The sequence below is a fragment of the Colius striatus genome, chromosome 8, assembly GCF_028858725.1.
Source record: "Colius striatus isolate bColStr4 chromosome 8, bColStr4.1.hap1, whole genome shotgun sequence".
Classification (NCBI taxonomy): domain Eukaryota; kingdom Metazoa; phylum Chordata; class Aves; order Coliiformes; family Coliidae; genus Colius; species Colius striatus.
The window spans coordinates 22,067,290-22,088,536 of NC_084766.1; the positions used below are offsets into that span (position 1 = coordinate 22,067,290).

General features: G+C 48.7%; 2 protein-coding genes across 2 annotated transcripts; both read right to left on the reverse strand.

Annotated features, from left to right (window-relative positions):
* Positions 1–7,360: 7,360 nt before the first annotated feature.
* Positions 7,361–9,941, reverse strand: LOC104551013 (cytochrome P450 26A1). Its single transcript, XM_062001511.1, has 7 exons — positions 9,753–9,941; positions 9,345–9,569; positions 8,962–9,249; positions 8,714–8,863; positions 8,260–8,394; positions 7,896–8,048; positions 7,361–7,702 (listed from the first exon to the last, which is right to left on the reverse strand). Exons 1-7 carry the CDS (start codon positions 9,939–9,941, stop codon positions 7,361–7,363), a joined length of 1,482 nt encoding a protein of 493 aa, XP_061857495.1.
* A 3,548-nt stretch (positions 9,942–13,489) lies between these two features.
* Positions 13,490–20,751, reverse strand: LOC104562241 (cytochrome P450 26C1). The gene is made up of 6 exons (XM_062000718.1): positions 20,560–20,751; positions 20,260–20,484; positions 19,856–20,131; positions 18,072–18,227; positions 14,170–14,676; positions 13,490–13,888 (listed from the first exon to the last, which is right to left on the reverse strand). Exons 1-6 carry the CDS (start codon positions 20,749–20,751, stop codon positions 13,490–13,492), a joined length of 1,755 nt encoding a protein of 584 aa, XP_061856702.1.
* Between the last annotated feature and the right edge of the window lie 496 nt (positions 20,752–21,247).

The window sequence follows — 21,247 nt, forward strand, 5'->3', positions numbered from 1 at the left end:
AATTACGTTGATTTACTCTGGACCATGTTAAGTTCAGGGAGTAGGATAAAGAGACAAGAGTTTAAAACTTCTTTCACACTGATGTAATAAATTCAGTACATTGCTTTAAAGTTAGGGTAAAATAGCTGGTAACTGAAAGTCAAAAAACCCCTTGTTTTGTTTTCCACTGTGATAGAAAACAATAGATTATGGGAAAGTTCTTCAGAAGGTGATCAGAGGAAAAGTTCACTAGCATCTATCATGGACTGTGTCTCTGTGGCCTGCTGGGATAGGAGGGAGGGACATAAAGGTGTCAGCGGTTGAACTGATACGGTAAATCACAGTAGGGCTAGTAAAGCGCAATGGCAGCCTAGTGTAAATGCCTTCAGACTTCTATTTCTTCTCCGAGGTTGTACTCAGGACATGTCCCCTCTTTGTGACCTTATCTCTGGGGCAGTGGGTTGTGCACTGGTCTCTCCTCTTCAGTTTACAAGGACTAATCCATTTGCAGGTTACTAAAAGGTGAAAAGAACAATTACCAAGGAGCCACCAAAATAAACAACTAGTACCTTTGACTGCTTAAGGATTGTTTTCCTCATCAGCATGCTCAGTCCATCTCCTCTCTCTCCTCCTAAATACTTTGTTAATAACTACATCTGGAAACTATTGGTTAAAATAAGTACTAACAGTATGCAAAACAGGAGAATGATAAGACAATTCCATTTAAAAACTGGATGGTTCCACTTGCAGGCATGTAACTTGTCTCTGTAAAATATACTTTTCCATGTACAACCCCGTGGCTGATATTTGCAATTTTTTTCTGGAAACACTGACAGTGACCAGAATACTTTCAGTCCCAGTTAGTGGAAAGATTCCCTCAGAAATGTCACAAATTTGAGGCATTTCATTTCAACAATGAGCAAAAAGGTCATGACATGCCGTTACTTCAAGCAATCTGTTGATGAGATTAATGAACTTTTCCCCTTAACTGCTAGATTTATAATGCATGCACTAGCTTGCTGCAGTGCTGTAGGCAGCATCATTAGCATCAGTAATGTATATTTAATGTAACGACAAGAAGTATGACACTGAGATGAAAATCACCTGTGTGTTATGCAGCCAGGGCTGTGGTGCAGTGCTGGAGCAGCGGGGTTGTTTGCCTCGCTGGTGGTTTCCCTTTGTTCCCACTCTTTCTCCTTCCATTCTTGTCAGAGTTAAGGACAATTCACAAAAGAGGAGGCTTTTGCCAGGTCACGGAGCAGCTTCCGATTGCTCTGTGGTCCCTCGTCTTCCGAGGGAATCTTCAGAGGATGTTTTATGAATAGGTGTATGATGCAGCCTTGTAAGTAAGAGATAAAAACCAACCATATTCACACAGGCTAGCAGTGCTATAGCTAGCAGGGCACTACCCATAGGATACAGACAGTTTGTTAATTCAAAGGAGTTGAGATATAAAAGAAACACTATTAGGCAAAGCACACCACAGCCCCTTGCTTCTTTCAGTCACTTAAGTCAGCAAGCAAAGAAAACCAAGACCTACCGTCATTCCACTGCATATTCAGATCTAATCTTGAAAGGATATTTGCTCTGCTGACATTTTACAGAGAAAAACAGTATATTTCTGATATAAAGATATATTAAATTAATGTTGCATCTATATATCTAAAGCAGAAAAAAACCCAAAACCAAGTTGGTGCTCTTCACCGAAAATGATTCCTGTGGGAAGCTATTTCATTTAAAGCAGCGTTACCAAGGATGACTTAGCACAATCTTGGTAGATATGTGCCTGTGCACATCTCCTCCTTAAACTGTCTCAGCTGTACCTAGACTGCTGCTCAGGACACAGATCTCTGTATTGACACTGATCTTTTTGGCTTTCAACCATCTCAAAGTTCCCGATCTGCCTCCCACCCGAAAGAGTGCAAATGGAACTGCTGTTTTGTGACTTTTATCTCTAGAGAGATCCTGTGAGGGGCCCTCAGCTCTGGAATTTATTCCCCTTTTGCTTGAAAACAGCCACCAACAATCTTTGACCTTCTAGGTAAGCTATGAGGCCCAAATCCAAGGATTTGTTTCAGGAGAGGCATAAGGAAGGTTGGCATTTATGGGTGTGGTAGGAAAGCGTGTTGTCATTAGCTGATTTAGTCCTTGGTTTATAGATTTCCCATGTTGTGGCAGTTATACTGTACAGCAGCGTAAACTTAACCCATGGAGATTGAGGCTTTCCTAAATGGTCACAAACTGGGTGTAAAAAATGCATCAGAATCAAGCAGTGTAGGAATGATTGCGTCTTTATGATCAAAATGACTTGGCAAACAAGTACGTTCTAAGTCACTTTTGCTAAAATGATTGTTGTAGCCTTGCAAATCACACCAGTTCTGCACGTGTCTCTGGGGCACTAACAATATTCACAAGTGAAATAGTGTTGTTGGGACTGATGATAAAAGAACACATAGCACTTTAATTAACTGAGAATACTTAATATGTTGCCCTGACAATGTTGCAACTGCAAGGCAAGGTGTAAACACCTACTAAAACAGCACTATTATGTCCTACTACCAAATTTCTCTTGTTTGTCACCTTTTAAATATTTTAATCTGAGAGTCTTTAAAAGCTGTCTCTGCTACTTTTACCCTTTGGATGTAAACAGATTTGTTAAATCTTTTATTTCTAACCCACCCACGAAGTTACATTCATTTACATAATTCAATGAAGGCTGCATTATTCATTGAACTTCTCACATAACATTTTTCATAAGACATTATTAAACAAGTGAAGCAAGCTAGTCTAGTAATGAGTCTTCTCTAAACTTGCTGCCAGTTGTGTTTCCTTACTCCTAATCTATCACTTTAATGGTTGCAACTAAGAAACTTTTTGAATCTTTGTTGCTAATCTATATATGTTTTGCATTGCATGCTGGATGTATGACTTGACAGAAAATTTACAATACAAGCCACCTGGCAAACAAAACTATCTAGATTAACAAATACTATCCAAAGCTACCCATTCTTTTTTTGTTATATCAGAGAAGACAACTACATGTAGTATCACAGATAAAGTAACTAATTTGGGGTTGGGACATACAGTACTGAGCAGCAAAGACAAGATCTGTGACCATCATTTATAATCTCAAAAATACTGCCCAAAATCAATGGATTGAAGCTTGGTTTATGTGAATGTTCAGCAGAGACAGACTTGTATAGAATCCTGTAGTCTTGCATAGAATCATGTTAAACTATTCTGGGAAAGATGGTATGTAATACTTTTAGTTTAAGAAAGTTTACAATGGCTTGCTTTCACTTAGGCTACATAATCTGTATTTGGGACTAAGTCAAAAGTAGTTGGATTTTCTGGGAGTTGAAGCAGGGCAGCTCCCTTTGAGACAGATACCAAAGTTAGGGAATTTATACCTCATAAGAATAAATTCTAATGCTTAAAAAGAGAGAGGTGGATCTAGGGGTCTAATTTTATGCCCATCAGTTTTAAATGTCTTTTATTAGCATCCACCCTGAACACTTATATTCATGTTCAGAATTAACAAAACATGACAGTGCTCTGTTCTCAAAGATGACTAGACCCAGGTTTGTAAAAACAGTTTTAAAAACTTCCTGTAGCACTTAGGAAAGTGCCACTTGAAAGTCCAGGGTGGAATATTTTATGCATTATTAAGTATTTTTCTTGGTACCTCTCCAAAAGTTATTCTAAAGCACTGACCAAAATAAAATAAGGAAACATGCAATAGACTGAAATGAGGTAATAAGAAGAGTGAACTTTTTGTCAGCCTCTCATCTTGCAAGATCCAGGAAATGACTGTTGTAGGAAAAGTAAAAAATTAAATGTTAGAGAAGTGAAGCATAAAAGACTTCCAAATATACTGGGCTTTCAACAGGTGCTTTTATGAGCAAAAAGAAAAAAGAAGGTCTTTTCCTAGCTCAATAAAAGCCACATAAAAGTGACATGTCTTTGTTTCAATAGGACAAAATAAATAAATCTGATCATATTATTTTTAATCAATTAATATCTTTTTTATTTCCAACGTGTCTTCAGCATTTGTTTGCACACTTTTTCTAACTCATATACCAAAATTCACTACTACCTGCTCTGAGCTTATCTGGAAAAACTATTGCCTTTCAATCAGGAGCTGGCTTATCAGGAAGCATTCCTCAAGGTCAATTTAAACTGTGTCAGTGTCATTCTCTAATGTTATTTGTCTCTAATGTTATTTTCATTCAAGAATGGATGCAACTGTGTGTTGTTAAAAACTGCACACTCAGCATCGTATAGATCCTTCAGAAATTCTAGGCATCAGAGATGCAGCTGGCTGGCAGAAGCTATTCACTTGGGTTTAGGAGAACTTTTTACTCCAAAGCATAGCACCTCCTGAATTGTGTGTGATTTTTTTGGAGAGAGACCTAGTCAAAATTTTTTTCTTTTAAATAACAAGTTAACTAAGAGAAGGAAAATTAAACACCCCAAAAAGGATCAGTTATGAGAAAAGAGTGAGCACTCCTCACCAAATCTGGCCCCTCAATGTGTTTTAGCTTCTGAGCCTTGAAGCACCAGTCACTTACAGTAACATATAGTAACACTTGCAAAAGGAGAGCTAGAGCCTGGTTCTAGGAACTATCCATTCTCAGTAGAGCAGGCTGAAGCAGGTGCTTCCTTGCCCTGCCTCCTCCATCATCAGTGCAGCACCCCAGCACAAACAACATCTATGCAGATAGCTGGAATGAGGACCTGGTCTGCCCAAAAACCAACTAGTTTTTTTGGTAGATAATTTTTCATCAACATCAGTTCCTGGATCCAGTCTAACAAGGGGGGTAGGGGCTGGGGGGTAGGAGCCAGTCAGCCCCTAAATAGCAGCTACAGTCTCAGCATGTGCCCGTGCCAGCCACCGCTGAGCAGGCAGTGCTACATAATCACAGCAGAGCTCATCTGAAACTGGTCTGCAGCCAGCATCTCAGCTGTCAAGATACAGCTGCATAGAGGAGATTAGCAGGGGTTGTAAAACCTGCTCAAGAAGTTAGGCAAATATTTTAGCAATTAACCCACACTGAGCCCCATATTACTGCAGCTACACTGCTACCATTTCTTGGCATAGCTTGTTTAAAGCTAGCTCCAAGGTACCTCAATTACACAGCAGTGACACACCATTTCACTGCAGAGATAAATTAAACAAGGGCAGTGCCTAACACAAGTTATGTTGTTGTGATTTACAACACCTCAGGATGTGCCCCAAAATATCCAGATGAAATAAAAAATAAGTATATTACTTTTTTTCATCCAAATATAAAAGCCTTGCAAACTTGACTAAAAAAAGTAAACAAATACATATGACCCTCCACTTACAGTGTGAAAATGTTCATATTCTCCACATTCTCCAGAGAGCACTTAGATTCCAACCCTTTATAAAACCAAAATAAAACCTAAAATACTATATAAATACCATGCAAAATGTTCCCACACATAAAAGACTTCAATTACAAAACATTTAAAGAATAACAGCATCTATTTGGATTTGTAGAATATTACAATGTTAAGGAAGAAAATTTTAATGAGAGATACCAAGACAATAGTCTCACTGTTCTCCAGATTTCAGATCACCTCCAAATCAGGATCAGGGATTGCAATTTTCCACTAGTATTTTGGTAATAAAGGGTTCTTAAACTCAGATTATTCATCAAACCTCTGGAAAACATAATGGTACAAGAGTTTTGCATAGTAAAAAGTATTTAAGATTTTAAATGTTGCCAGGAAGGCTCAGGCACAATCCAAAAAGAAAACATTTTGTATTTTAAGACTACAAAAAGCTGAATATGAAAAAGCCTTGATAGTTACGCTCATATGTAGGTTGTTTCTAATGTCTTACATTAGAAGCTTATGTATTTAAAATGGTAGCTGGGAGTACCTAAAATCTTTTAGAGAAAATGTGTTTTAAAAATTCCCAAAATCTCAGAGGTGCTATTAAACACCTGCAGCAATTTTGAGCAACTTAACTCTATCCTTAATTTTGACCTTGGGAGAGCATAATGAAAAATGCGACTATTTTCCAGAAGCAAGCAAACAAAAAAAATATATGGCACTATAAGTGTTCATGACACTGAATCACATTAGTTTACTTTGTAGATGTTTATAGAGCCAGTTTATGTTGTTTGACTTTTGAGGGAAGACTAATAGGTGTAGTAATGGGGAGGGTAGCATAAAACTCTTACAGTTAAGCCAAAACAGAGGTCATGCCCAGGGCATTTTATCTGTCCTGCTTACACACCCCTAGGGAATTGCATCTCAACAGTCGACTCCCTGTTAATCAATTCACATTAGTGCCTGCCTTTTAGTTTTTACTTTGCTGGATTCCAGGAAAGAACTTCTTAAACCAAAAGCATGCTCTCTCTCTGACCTAGTCAGAGCTGTTGCATTTCAAGAAGAAACCAGCAGATTTTATTTGCTCTACCAGCTGATAAGAGACACCTTCTCATAAGTAAAGATTCATAGCCAGCAGACTCAACACAGAACAAGATCCCGTGGCCTGTTTACACAGGTCAGCAGTAATATGGGAGGACACTCATGGATTTTTTTTTCCCCAATCTAATTTCTACAGAGAAAGACTAATTATACATTATTCTTCTGTTTCCCTTTACTTTCTTGATAGCTATAACTGAATATTATGTGCTTGATAAGGAGACCTGTAGCACTTGCTCCATACTGTTCCATACTGCTTTCAGTGAACATGTATGGTTTTGCATGGCTCTTGCCACTTACAGGTTAGTTAAACTTAAAACAGTTTACTATTCACAAGAGAGAACCGCATTGGGGGTGGGAGGCAGTGCAGAGTTAAGAGCATAGAAATATCACAAAAGCAGATCTTTTACATCCAAACCCTTTAGAGCCATAGGTTAAGCTACCCTCTAGCATGCACACAGATCTTCATCCAGCAGATCATCAAAAATAAACTTTATTATCAAACTTGAAATCCACACATTGAACGTAAGATCTAGGCACAAATAATACTGAAAACATCCTCAAACAATATCAATTTTAGGTAATTCAGACGAGTAGCTAGGTACCATTGTTTCAAATGCCTTTAAGAATATTTCTTACACCATCATGAAATGTCTTCAAATGCTTAGCTGGCCAGCTTTTGGATTTTTAAATAAGGGAAAACTTATTTCTATAGAAATAATATAATCTATTATGAATCAGAGACTCATAATTGTAGTGCTTGGGGGAAAAAATATCATAGCCTTTTGAAATATTTAGAAGACATAAATAACTATTGTCCATTTACAATTTTAAATATTTACAGGCCTTTGTTACTATAAAAAGTTACTATGTACATATTAGACATTATATAGAAATCCAGCCAGAGGCATGTGCTGAGCTCTCAGATTTGGCCACTGAAACCTACAAATTTGGTAGGCAAATTGTCCACGGGATACACTATGGGGCCAGTTTTCATTGTAGGAGGTCCATTCAGCAGCTGCCAGTCACAGCTCCTAGCCAACTCCACTGTAAATATTTTTAGAAGGACTTTTGCAAACTCTTTGCCTACACAGCTCCTCAAGCCCCCACCAAAAGGAATGAAACTGAACCTAGAGGAATCTTCTGGAGATGGAGACATAAAGCGATCTGGGTTAAATTCATCCTTGTTGGTAAAGAGATCTGCCACATCGTGAGTATCACAGATACTGTAAATAACATTCCAACCTTTAGGGATCTGGTAACCCTATCAAAAGAACAGAAAGGAGACATCAAGTGCCTTGCTGTGTGTTAAATAAGGTGAAGTGTCAGCACAGAACATCGCATGCACCCTACCTCCCCTCCTGGCCTCCCACAGGTCTCTCTATAGCAGATAGAGATAGGCTACATGAATACACCAGTACTTCACAGGTGATTTGTGAAGCCCAAACCCTGCTTACATTTAGCTCAAGGGTCTTGAGAGCAATTCTAAATCCTCCAGGAACAGGTGGGCTCAGCCTGAGGGTCTCTTTGATGACACAGCCTGTGTACTTCAGCTGCTCCAAAACCTCCATGTCCAGTTGCTTCTCCTGGTTGGGGCTGCACAGTAACCCCTAGAAAGGAAGGGGCTGACATAACACTTATGGAACAGGCAGCCAGGGCTCCTGGCACTACAAAGCAGCCACACCTCAGCAAGTGATGTTTTCCTGCCATTCCCTAAAAGTAGGGTACCATCTGGGTCAAGGGGAGCCCTGCCTGGGACACCTCTCCTGTAGGTACCTTCCCACTCCCCTCCCATGAAATGGCTCTGTGGAAGACACACACCTTCACCTGCAGCTCCTTCCTCACTTTCTGCAGGACATCGTGGTGGAGCCCGAGGAAGGCGATCAGTGATGTGGCAGCACTAGCAGTGGTTTCATGGCCCCCAAACAGCAGCTCTGTGGCAGATTCCTTCAGCTCCTTACACAGAGGAGGGATAGAACAGGCCTTGAAGACAGTATCTCTACTAGGTCCACTCAACCACCACAACACTGTGCATCATTCCCAGACAAGGGCAGACACCCAGGGGCCAGGATCAGGCCGGTACTTATGCTCCCTGTGACATGGCACTCCATCCAACAGCCTGGTTGCACTCTGCACCTCAGTACACTACACAAGCTGGTTTATTTCATGGGGAGAGAGAGCACCTCCTGCTCTATCCTTTTGGCCCCCAGAGCTAAGTGTACTGCTCACAGAGGAGCTGGGGAAAAGGGCCAGACTTGGCCTTGGGGAACCTCACCTGCATGTTAAGCTGCTCCCCATTGCCCTGTGTATGCTCCATCAGCAGCTGCAGCGCATCCTTGTAGCCACCTTCAGGCTCCTTGCGGGCCATCTTGGCACGGATGTTCTCCTCAATCTTGGCATGGATGATGTTGCGTGCCCGCAAGCCCTGATTGAGCAGCAGGGAGAGCAACGTGGGCTTTGGGCCATGCTGCCATCCCTTCCCTACTGCCCTGGCCACTCCTCTCAGCCCACAGGAAGCCTTACCCGGTAGAGACCGCTGAAAGGCACATCGATGGGCAGGGAAAAGAGGTTGCGGATCATCTCCTCGAAGGCCTCCACTAGCTGCTGCTCGCCATCGGGGCTGGCCTGGCAGGGCTGGAAGCCCAGCAGGATCCTCATGGCGATGCGGAACATGAGGCGCTTCACCTCGGGGTAGACCAGAAGGCAGGGCTCGGCCGTGCCCAGCCACCGTGCCAGGCAGGCGCTCACCTCCTCCTGGATGACTGGCACGTAGTGCTGCAGGGCATCCCGGGAGAAGGCCCGCATGATCACCTGCCCGGGGGGACGAGGAGGAGAAGGAAGAGGACACAGGCTCAGCTGCCGCGCCGGGGACGGTGCCTGCTCCCCTCCCGCCGTCGAGGCCGTACCTTTTTGCGGTGCTTGTGCTGGCCGTTGTGGAGGTTGGAGAGGCAGCCCGAGCCCAGGATGGTGCGCACCGAGGCGGGCCACTGCACGGAGACCAGCCGGTGCTCGCCCAGCAGGATGTGCCGCACGTTCTCGGCACCCATCACCCGCACTGTGGGCCGCCCAAAGAGGTGAGTCTTGTAGATGAAACCGTATTTCTTGCGCTTCATCTGCAGGAATTTCCGCCTCTGGACATGGGACACGAGAAGGGTAAAACGATTTTTTAAAAGGAGCAGAGGGAGGGGCAGGGAGAGCAGCTCTTTCCCACCTGGGCACGGGAGCCCCACGAAGCTGCGGCTCATCGCCCTGCCCTGCATCCAGAGGAGGAGCCGGAGCGCTTCTCCGCTCCCCGCGGCATCGTCTCGCCTTACCTGCAGCACCATCTGCAGCGTCTCCCCGAAGAAGGGAAGCCCCATGGTACCCGGGGGCAGCGGGAGCGGGCAGCTGGGGTCGCGGCTACTCACGCAGTACAGGTCCCAGAGCTTGACGGCGGCCAGAAAGAGCAAGAGGGGCAGCAGGAAGGTGCACAGGGCGCTGGCGACAAGGGCAGAGAAGCCCATGGCTAGGGAGCAAGTCCAACCCGGCCCCCGGGGAGCTCCGAGTGTGTGGGCCGGGCTCGCCGCGGGCTGCCTTTTATACCCTTCCCAGGTTGCTGCCCACCCTACCTTGCTTCGATAGATTAGTTCACCCAAAGTTCATCTTTAATTGCGGATTGCGACCTGGCTCCTCCCCCCGAAATCTTTAACTATTTGCTTTGCGCGGCGCATCCCGCCCGCCGCACACGGGAAGGTGCTGCCGGGCGCGGCGGCTCCGGGCGCGCTCGGCCCGCGGGATGCAGCCACGGCTGACAGCCGCGGCCGGCCGCCTCCTCGGATTTATCGCCCACTTTGAGATCAGCAGGTTGCACCGAGAAGTATCGCGCTCCGGCACGGGGCCGGTGCGCCCGCCCGCTGCCGTCGCCGGCTCGGGACGGCGAGCCAGCGGTCGAAGCTGGGAGAAACGGGGCCGGTGCTGGGGGGCCGGAGGAGGCGAGTGGTCCCCTTTGCTGGAGGAGCGCGGTGGCTCACCGGGCAAACCCGCAACTGTGCCGCCGCGTCGGCAGAGGAGCCTTCGCTGTCCTCTCGCTCACCTCGAAAGGCCCGGCTTGTATTTCTGCCGGCCGCGGAGGAAGGAGTCGTGGGCACCAGTCCGTCTCAGCCTCCCGATGCAGGTTCAAGCGCGGGTCACCGAGGGAAAGGGAGGTGAGCGCGGAAAGGAAATACCCAACCCTCCTTTCCCCGTGATCCACTGCCCGCCCTCGCCCGGGGCTTGCCGGCAGCCCGTGGCCGTCGGGGCTGCTGCGGCCGGGAAGAGGCGCCGGGCGCCGGCCGTGCCCCACGCCTGCAGGCAGGACGGGGAGGTTTCCCTCCCGGAGCCGGCGGACAAGCACCAGGAGCGGCTTTCCGGGAAGAAACGGCGGCACCGGGAGTGCGAGGGGGACTGCGCGGGTTGGGGCTGCCGCTGGGTCCCGGCGCAGGAGGAACCGACGGGGGCTCCGGCTGCGGGGGCAGAGGCGGGCTGGGGCCGCGCAGCGCTCCGCTGGGCACAGCTGTTACCAATGAACTATAGCACTGGCTTGGGTGGGGTTTTTTTTCTTTCCGTTTTTTCCCCGCTTCTTCCCTCCCTGTTACTTTGGCTTTCTTGCTCCCAGACGAGCTCAATAAACGCTGGAAGTTGTGTGTGCGTTTGTGCAGGGGACGGGGAATATGTCACTTTTAATCACTATTTTCCTGACAACGCATTGCACAAGACCCTCCCTCCTCTTCCGATGCCTTGAGGGAGCGGAGCTGCCCGCCTCTGCAGCGCCTTGCCCAAAAAGCAGCCTACCCCTCCCCGGGGGTACTTCCTCGGCCCCGGGTGCAGCGCAGCCCCTCGGGGCCCGGCCGGCGCTGGCCGGGAGCGGCGGCCGCGCCCTGACCCGCCGCTCTCCCCTCGCCGGGCGCTGACCTGCTTGTGACCTACAACACGGACCGTGACATCTGCGTGAACCCGGCAGGCAACCGCGCCAAGTTCACTGTCTATCAAAATAACGAGATACGGTGGCCTGAGCACCGATAATTGCCACAGGAAGGCTTTATTATCTCCCCAGCTGTGTATTCCCCAGCCATCGGCTCGAAAAGAATCAAATGGTAAAGAATGAAAGGGATAATTAAAAACATCTTCGAAGGGGGTCAATAAATTAACAGCCTAATATGAACAAACTTTGATTACAAGTAACAATTATTACACTTCATTTGTAAATGCTCGTGTTTATCTGCAAACAAAATCACTTTCGAGTCTTTTTGTCTTTTTTTTTAAAGCTAGATTCACGTTACATTTTTCAGCGGGTGGCTACGGGGCTCGTTAGTGCTCGGGGTAATTTCTGAGTGTGCTGCAGAAGGAACCCCTTGCCCTCCCGTCTCCAGCGCCGGGCGCTGCGGGACCAGCCCTGCCTGCGGTGGGAGCCTGTGTCGCCCGCGGCTCACAGCCGCGCCGGCAGCTCCAGCTAATTAGTCATTGCCCCTTGCAGCCACCACCTACCGATTCCACCTCTGATAGCCAGAAAGATTCACCTTTCAGGGCAAGGTCAGGAGGGGGGGAGGCTCTGGTTCACTACGGGGTCGACCTGCCAACAGCATTTAACTCAGCCCTGCAGTTCAAACTCTTCCAGATTTGACCTGTCACATTTGGGAGCCACATTTCTACCCCAGGTAGCTCAATGCGCAGCCCAGCTAATGGCAGTGCACGCCCCACGGGCTGGCCAGGGTGATCTCATTGGTAGCCTGGCACAGAAGCAGGGCAATGACAGATTCAGAGGACAAGGGAGTTCCCCTGAGCATTTCCAAAAGGACTCTGGGCAGGTGCCATGTTCTGGAGGTCAAGCTGCTGCTAGTTCTTCACAAAGAGCACATCATGCCACCAGGCCCAGAATGCGCTGGAGGTACAAAGCAGATGATTTTCCCCACTGCTTCCATGACAGTGGAGTGAAGAGGTGAAGCTAAAGAACACATTGCAGTGGAGCAAGGACCTAGGTCCAGCCGTGTTCTTCATGCAAAAGTAACAAGACTAATATCATCTTACATGGGAAAGAAATACCCTGTGTCCCAATGAGGTGGGTGGTACTCAGAAGCCACCTAAAAGATATCCTCAGCACCAAGGTTTAGCCCCAGGTACCACCCCTGAATGGACCCACAGAGCTGCTGTCCTGGCACCTTCCCTGGCAGAGGTAGGCTCCAGGCGGTGACAGTCTATTTTGTCAGCCAGCCACCTTGGGGCCTGTGTCACTTTGCAGATGTTTCCTCTGCAATGAGAACGGCATCATCAGAAACAGGGGGCTTTCTACCACAAATAAGACACATTCAGAAATGTCCATTTTGCAAAGGTTTATTCCCCAAAGCCGCCTCCCCTGCTTCATTCCAATCCCTTGGTCAGGCTGTGACTGGGGAGCGCATCCTGCAGGGACCTCAGAAGAGGGCTTCATGGCAGACCCCAAGCAGCAGCAGCAGCACAGTGCTCAGGCACAACATATGCAGCTACTACTGCTGGGTGAATGAGGCAAGTCCTCTTTGTGGCCAGCTCGAATGGGAAGTGCAGGAATGAGATTAAATATTTACAGTAAAAACTACTTTAGACCCTATTATTCTAGCCACAGCTGATGCCATAGATTGGGCAGTCCTGGCTGGTGTTTCCTGTAGACACTCCTCCATCTTTCCTCTTTTTGCATCTAAAAAACCTACAGTGTACAGGATGTTCATCCTGCTTCTCCTATAACATATCCATGGGAGATAACCCTGGGACAGAAAAGCTCTGGGAGCTTTAACTATGAGGCTGAGAGTTTTTATCTCCATTCCCAGTGTCTGGAGACCTGTGTGGTACAGGGGATGTTCTCTGCCAGCAGTGGGTTTTGCTCCCAGATTGGGGCTGAGGTTCACCCCAGTGCTCAGGGACAGGACTCTGCAAGACTCTCCCTACTGGCTTGCACATGAGGAGGGGAAAAAAACCCAACCTTTGGGGTTTTGCTCTGCAGTGACCCAGTGCCACACTCAGCCCGGGGCAGCAGAGACCCGTACCCAGCAGCCAAGGATGGCCATCAATGCTGGGGCTGAGCAGGGCAGCATGCCCTGGGGCAGGCCTTGGTGCTGCAGCTGGGCTGTAAAGGGTGGAAGTAGAGCTGCAGCCCATCACCGACAGGGTGCACGATGGGCACGGTCTGCATGGTGGGGTAGCTGGGGGTGGCCAGCTCCCAGCGGGCTGTGCTGACCAGCTCGATGGCCAGCAGTTTGAGGATGGCCTGTGCCAGCTCCTTGCCGATGCAGCTCCGCGCGCCTCCGCCAAAGGGGATGTAGTGGAAGCGGCCTGCGGCCTCTGTCCGGGCGGTGCTGAATCGGTCGGGGTCAAAGCTACCGGGAGGGCTCTGGTAGACAGCGGCTGTCTCATGTGTGTCACGGATGCTGTACATGACGCTCCAGCCCTTGGGGATCTGGTAGCCCTGGGCAAGAGGGAGAGAAGAGGGGATGTGTGTTACATACCTGTGCAGCCAGCTGTGCTAGTGGAGGATGGAGCAGAGGGTGCCAGAGGACAGCCCCAGCACATTATCTGTCTGCTCTCCAACTCTTTTTCTCCCCAGCCCATCTGAGACCCACAAAAGTTGCTGGGTGCCACTTTCCCGAGATATACTGCCAGGCACCACCTCTGTGCCAGACACAGGGTGCTGAGAGGTAGTGGCAGGCACCAGCTCCCTAGGAGCCCATCAGTGTGTGAAGCACTTACATCCAGCTCAAATGTCTGCAGGGCTGTCCTGTAGCCTCCGGAGACGGGAGGCAGCACTCGCAGCACCTCCTTAATCACGCAGTCCAGGTACCGCAGGCAGCTCAGCTTCTCCAGGCTGATGTCTGAAGGGCAGCGACAGCTCTGCCCAGATGGTGCCCTGAGCTGGGGGCCAGGACAAGGACTGCTCTGGGGGAGGGTGGGCTCTGGTGCAGTGCAGGGCTGAGGAGGACCTGTTGCCGTTGGGCCCGGGGGCTGGCTCTGGTCCTCACAAGCATCTTTGGCTGTGGGGCAGAGAAGTGGCTTTGCATTGTCCCTGCTCTGGGCTGTCGGGGAGTCTGGGCAGGGTCCCACAGGGCAGTGCTCACACTGCTGGTACAGCTCATGGGACATTAGCTCCTGCCTTATTTTTTCAATCACTGAGGGATGCTTCAGTAGCAGGAGGATCAGAGAGGTGCTGGCACTAGCCGTGGTGAAAAAAGCAGCAAATATGAGCTCAATCGCGGACTCCTGGAAGAGGACGGAAGGGGAAAAGTTTGAATGCCATTTTAAACTTGTTGTGATTCAGACCATTCTCATCTTTTGCAGGTTTTGTTCCTGTGCAGAAGGCCCTGGCATCCCCTCTGCTCTCCACAAACCTGCACCCACCCTGGTTTGGCAGAAACCAAAACAAGACACCCTTCTTCTTCCATTCCATACAAATTGGACATCCACTTGCCAAGCGACTGATGCAGAAGCACAACTGAGGTGAGTACACACCAGCTCCAGCTCAACTCTTCTGACCTTTCCTCCCAAGATTTTCAAATTGTACAGAAACATTTTTAACGTGCATTTTAGCATACTGAGTGAAGTTCATTTCAAGCATTACACTTTTTACCTTCATCTGCCAATTCCCCTTTCTGCCCAGCTTTTATCTTTATGCCTTGTGTTTATGCATAAGTCCTAGATGTGCTGGCAGCTAAAATGGGTTGCATCTGATCAATTTCCAATTATAATTGACCATTTGCTTGTCTGGGAGGGGACTCAACAGAACTGAAAGCAGAAAGAACTCTGCTATAGCAGGTCAGTCTGGGTGATGCTGTAGCTGTCAGGGAGCTCTCACCCAAGCAAGTAAAGGACTCCTCACGTACAGCAGTGTCCCTGATAGCTCCATAGCAAATAACAAGTTAGGAGGTTAACCAGTTCAGATGGACCACAGCAGTCAAATAAACCCTATGTATCCATGCTCACGGATCCCCACACAGCCTCCCACTACTTCTGGGACAGTCTGCAGGGCCTATATGGCGCAGCACTTGCCAGGCTGCTATGGGCTGTTTGCAGCACCCTGTGATCAATGTTTGGAAGTTATTTTTCCAAAAGTTAAGGGTTGTCTGAGCTGGGTCACGGTATGTCACATCTCCACCACAATGCTTAAATTTAAAGCACCATCTGAAGGTGTCAGCAGCTCTGTAGCACTGGGCTGGGAGCCCTCAGGCCAGAGGCCAGACCTGAAAGCCAAGGGAGAAGCCTGAGGGAGAAGCACAGGGAGCTGCCACTCCCTGAGGAGTGGGACCTGTGTGGCACTACTGAGCACTAATTGCTCCAGCCCAGGACCAAAGCACAGCAAATCTCCCTATGGAGACAGCAGTTTCCTCTCACACAGATATGTGTCTGGACTTTAAAACTGTCTGACACAACTGGTTTGTGGAGACATGAAGCCAAAAACACAGGGAAGGACACCTGAAGCCTGAAGGTACCTGGCATCAAATCAGGTAAGGTCAAGGGTAATATAACAAGGATTACTTTTTGCCACCATCTCCCCAGCAACATGTACTGGTGTACTAGAGGTTTTTTGCCAAAGTGTAGCTCTCAAGGGCACCTTTCAGCTGAAATAAAACCTTTGAAACAACAGATCCCTGCCGACCCCACCACACCTCCTGCAGGCGTTGGCAGGAACTTGTACATTCACAAGGTGGCAGACCCAGGTGAAATCTCTCAGTTCCACCACTTGCAATCAAACCCCAAGATATTTCAACAACATGCAAGGAATTTAGGGCAGGCTCTAAGATTTGAAATAACAGCCCTTATGACTCCCTGCACCATCCTCTGACAGTGCTGCCACATAAGCTGTGACACTGAGCTGCTGGTTTTCCCTCCCCACTTTTACAAGACCAGCAAAAGTAGTAACTGGGAGGCAGCATCACTTGTACTGTCCCTGTGCTGCAGCCTGACTCCCCACATATTCCACCCATTCAGCCAGAGACAGCACTACTATGTAGAATGAGTTGGGTTGGTTTTTTTTAATCCTTCCAAGGTTTCAGATTTTTTTGGCAAAGTGGTATCTTTTACATGCCCTTTACATTTCAAAGGTCCTGCTGATTTCACACCAGTAGTCGAAATCACAGTGTATTTAGGAAAAGGTCTGGGAAAAAACATCCTTCAAAATCATTGAACCGAAAGTGAATTAGTAATTGGTGTGTGCCAGTGTTTGGAGTGTCTCTCAAAGTCAAGATATACCCATGACTCTGGGAAATCTTTGGACTTTTTATCCAGTTATACTATTTCACTTCTTAGAGTGAAGAATATTGCCATAATTGCAAGCATAGGCAGTTCGGTTTGTGAGTCCTTTTGTTAAATACAGTCAAGGTAGACAACTCCTAACTGTAAAGGTACAGGGCAGCATGTGAATATGCTATCGTTTGAATCAGCTGGCCCATGGTGACCGTCATAGACTCCTTGCTATGTTTAATGTCCCCTTATTCCATTTCTGGTCAGAGCCAGGGACATGAGACATCATGTAATTATTTGTGTGTAATATCCATGTGAATACTAGCAGAGATTAATCAGCCTTAATAAATAATATTATTTTTAAAAAATAAATTACAGCAAACCCCATTCTATTAGAATAAATGCTACAATAAATAATTATAATAAAATTAAGACTATATGATGATTCTAAATGTACATAATGGTGTAAAGTCTTTCAAATATTTTAGATTTAGAGATTACACTTTTACAAAATATTTATAAACCATTACTCTGGATAGTCTTCCATAAATACACAAATAAACAGCAAAACTGTATATGTTCAATACTGTTAAAACTATATTCAAATACTTTTAAATTATATTCAGCTGCTATACCCAAAAACCGCTTCAAAACTTGTTATATAAGCACAGCATCACCTGTCACTCACCGACACCAAGTGACCAGAAGCTTTGAATGATGCAGTGCTATTGACAGTTTTCACCCCAAGATCTTTAGCAGAACATGCTTCACATTCATGTGGTAGTTTTGGATCAGGAAGGACTAGGGGGTTCATCCCTAAGTCACCAGGATGCATCATGTTGCATCACAGCAATCCACCAGCTAGATGATCTAGCTAATGAAGAGGTGATAGGAAATGACCCAGAATCTATCGTTCCATCCCTCTCCCCATTTTGATACATGGGCTCAGAGCCTTTTGGGCACACAGCTCTGAGGAACACAGTGACATGATCTACATGCCGCAGTATGCCAGGTGCTAGGAGGTGTTTGAGGAGCACACAATTAACTCTGTATATTTCCAAGAGAATATCTTGGAGGTTACTGAGAGCACACTGACATATAGAGCCTTAGCACAACCATGTAACTCTCCCCACATCCTAAGACAAGCTGCAGCCTGGTGGCTGTAAAGAGGAAAAGCAGCAGCACTATTTATTCCCTTATTAAATATCATCTCTCTTCTAACAGAGACACAACCCCACAACAGCATACAAGCATGATGAGCCAGGGCTTTCTCACTTGCACTGGAGATGGTGTCGTCTGAGTTGGTAAGAAGAGGGCAAGGGGCAGCAGCTGGTGGTGGATCCCCTCCTGCCCCTCACTCCAGATCTCTAAAACAGTGACTGAGTCAGAAAGGACACTGCAAGGGAGGCTCTCCTTACCTTTAGCTCCTGCATGGTGAATTCTTTGCCATGTTCCTTGGCACTGTTTATTATGAAATCCAGAGCATCGCTGTGATGTTCTGGGTTGTTTCTCTGCAGTTTTTCTTGTATAGCCTTCTCCATAAACTCATGTAGCATGTCTCGTGCTTTGATTCCCTGTGGGAGGCAAGTACAGTTCAGGAAAGCCTTAGGAACTGTCCCTCTCTCCAGAGAGATGGGGGGACCCCAGGTGTCACAATCCTTAATCCCAGGATCTGTAACAGCAAGAACTGGTTAATTTGTTGCCCAGTCCCAGAGCCTTGCAAGAGGCAGCAGTTTGAGAGGAAGAGAGAAAACTGCTGCAAATTCTGTTGCCTTGCTGCCATGAATCAAAGTCCTAAGAAACACTCTGAGAGGAACAGACAGCAGTAAAGACATGATACAGAGTCCAAAGGCACCTGTGCTGAACAAACCCAAGGTAGCGTCTGGTTCTAAAGAAGTTTGTCCAAAGAGATGAGAAAAAGTAACAATAAAACTGAGTCCAAGTAGCAAGGCACATCTGAGACAGGAACAAATGAGTGACTTTACCAGAGCATAGTAGATAAAGACACATTGATCATATCCAGATCATCTCCAGTTGTGATGCACTCCTGTGCGCCAAGTCAAGTGATCAGCAGTCTCTTTGCAAAGTGGGATGGATGGAGTCAGTGTGTGGCTCTGTATTGAGATGCCACCTCCAACAGCCAGGACCAGAGATCTAGGATGAAAAATGGCCAGGACCAGATATTTCGAGGAGGATACAAAGGCTGAGATTTCAGGTGGGATAGACTGGAAAAGGAAAGAGGTCAGGGCTCAAGGAGAAAGATAAGGGGACCTACATGCAAGTGGAAGAGGTTGGTCTGGGGCTGATCTGAGAGAGGACATGGAGGAGGATGAAAGCTCACACTGGTGACAACCTGCAAAGAGAAACTGGACAGGGAAAATAAGAGCTTTAAATTGGTGAAGAAAAGCAGCAGGGAGGCTGCAGAGAACTGGATTGGCTAGGTAAGGTGATCCTGTGGGGCAGAGCTCATGGTAGAAATAAGATATTGGGCCAGAAACCTGGCTGAAAGGGGCAGCAGATTTGAGCTATTGTAAGGGTGGGGAAGCCAACATCAATCAGGGAACAGAGATTGAAATGTGAGAGGGGTGGGACTCAGGACCAGTTCCTAGCACAGGAGTGTGGGGAGGCAGGCTAAAGAGCAGAGCAGCAGGGAAGAATGCAGGTTGAAAGAGACAGAGGAGTCTGTCCCTCTGCCAAGTTCTTCTCCAGGACCCCTCACTGTCTCTCTGCTCCTGATGGACAAGGGACTGTAAGATGGTCTCAAGTCCTCAGCCTGCCCTGAGGTGCGTAGGGAGTGCTAACCCAAGATGTGCTGTGCCCACCTGCCCTTATGCTCGTGCCCACAGACTTCTCTGCCATGGACTGACATGAGTCCAGCTGGGATGAGATGAGAGAGGACCAGATACAATGGAGTAACTAGAGCCAACAGAGGCAACATAGAGTGAGAATTGTACAGGCAACACTGTACAATGAACTGGAAACAGCATCTGGAGGTGCTGGAAGCCAACCAAAAGCAGGTGAGAAGTGCAGCTAGGAGATGGTGGGGATGGGCAAGACACGAGGCCTTCAGACCTGGAACGGGGTGCTGCAGATGTCCTGACCCATCAAAAGTGCCCCTTAGTGGGCCTGGGAATAGGAAGTCTGTGCCACCAGGGCCTGGGCCCCTGTCCTCAGGCACGGGGAGTGGGACAGGAGGCAGTACCTTGCGCAGCCCGCTGAAGGGTATGTTGAGGGGCAGGGAGAAGAGGTTCTCCACCAGCTGATCAAAAGTTTTGGCCAGGTCCTTGAACTGCTTTTCCTCCAGGCGGAGCCCCAGCAGAATCTGAGCTGCAATGCGGAAAGTTAAGGTTTTAGTGGAGGAATAAACTGCGATGGAGCCTGGCTCCATGCACCAGCCCCGCAGCTCCCAGCTCACAACCTTCTGGATACGTGGCAGGTAGCTCTCCAGGGCAGCGTGGCTGAATACTCTGGCCAGGATCTAGAAGGAGAAGGGGAAGGAACAAAGGCAGGTGGTTAAAGCAGGAGGCTCTCTGTGCCACCGAGGGCCAGGTGTGGGCAGGAGGTGCCGCATGTGCTGTGCGCCCGTTGGGGTGGCTGGAGGCTCACCTTGCGGCGCTGGCGGTGCAGGTCACCAACGGAGCTGAGCAGGGTGTGGGAGCCCAGGATGATCTGGGTGCTCTGAGGCCACTGTGTGCTGACCAGCATGTGCTCGCCCAGCAGGATCTTGCGGATGTTCTCAGCGCCCGTCACCCGCACCACTGGCCGGCCCAAGAGGTGGGTCTTGAAGACGTTCCCGTACCTCTCCCGCCGGGAGCTGTGGAAGCGCGAGCCCTGGAGACGAGCCACAGGTCAGCTCGGGACTCCTGTCCGCCCCTTACTGCCCCGTCCCCGACCCCTGCGCCTTACCTGGAGCAGCCAGTGCAGGGTCTCCCCGAAGAAGGGCCAGCCCATGGAGCCCTTGGGCAGGGGCAGGGCGCTGGCGCGGTCGCGGCTGAGGCTCCAGCGCAGCGCCCATAGGTGCCGCCCCAGGGAGACCAGCAGCGCCAGGACCAGCAGCCCCAGGGCTGCCGCTTCGGGCCAGGACTGCCCCGCCGGCATCCTCCTCCCGGGCGACGGGGCGGGCGCGGGGGATGCGGCGGGTCCCCGCTCCGGGGCAGGGGGCGGCCCCAGCGCTGTCACGCGCGGGGGCCCGGGCGTCCCGCGACTCGGCTGCCGGCAGCGGCTGCTCCGCGGCGGGCCCCGCCGCCTGCTGCCCGCCCGGCCCCGCTCGCCTCCTGCTGACGGTTCGCCCCTCGGCCACATTTATATAGATATTGGCCACTTACGCCCGATCCACCTTCGGAGATGACGTATTCACTGCATATTTAAGCAGCGCGGCCAAATGCGGTGATTGGCGCGGGAGAACCGGGGATGGTGACTGAGGGGCACGGGGGGATGCAGCCGGGGCAGCCTCCCTCTCCTCGGCGTAGGGGCCCGCCGCCCCTCCCCCTGCCCCGGCACTGCTGGCCAAGCCAGGCCGGCTCCGCGGCGGGACGGCAGCTCCACGGCACGGAGTCCCCGGCACTCCCTCGGGTCTGCTCTCCCCGCAGCCCAG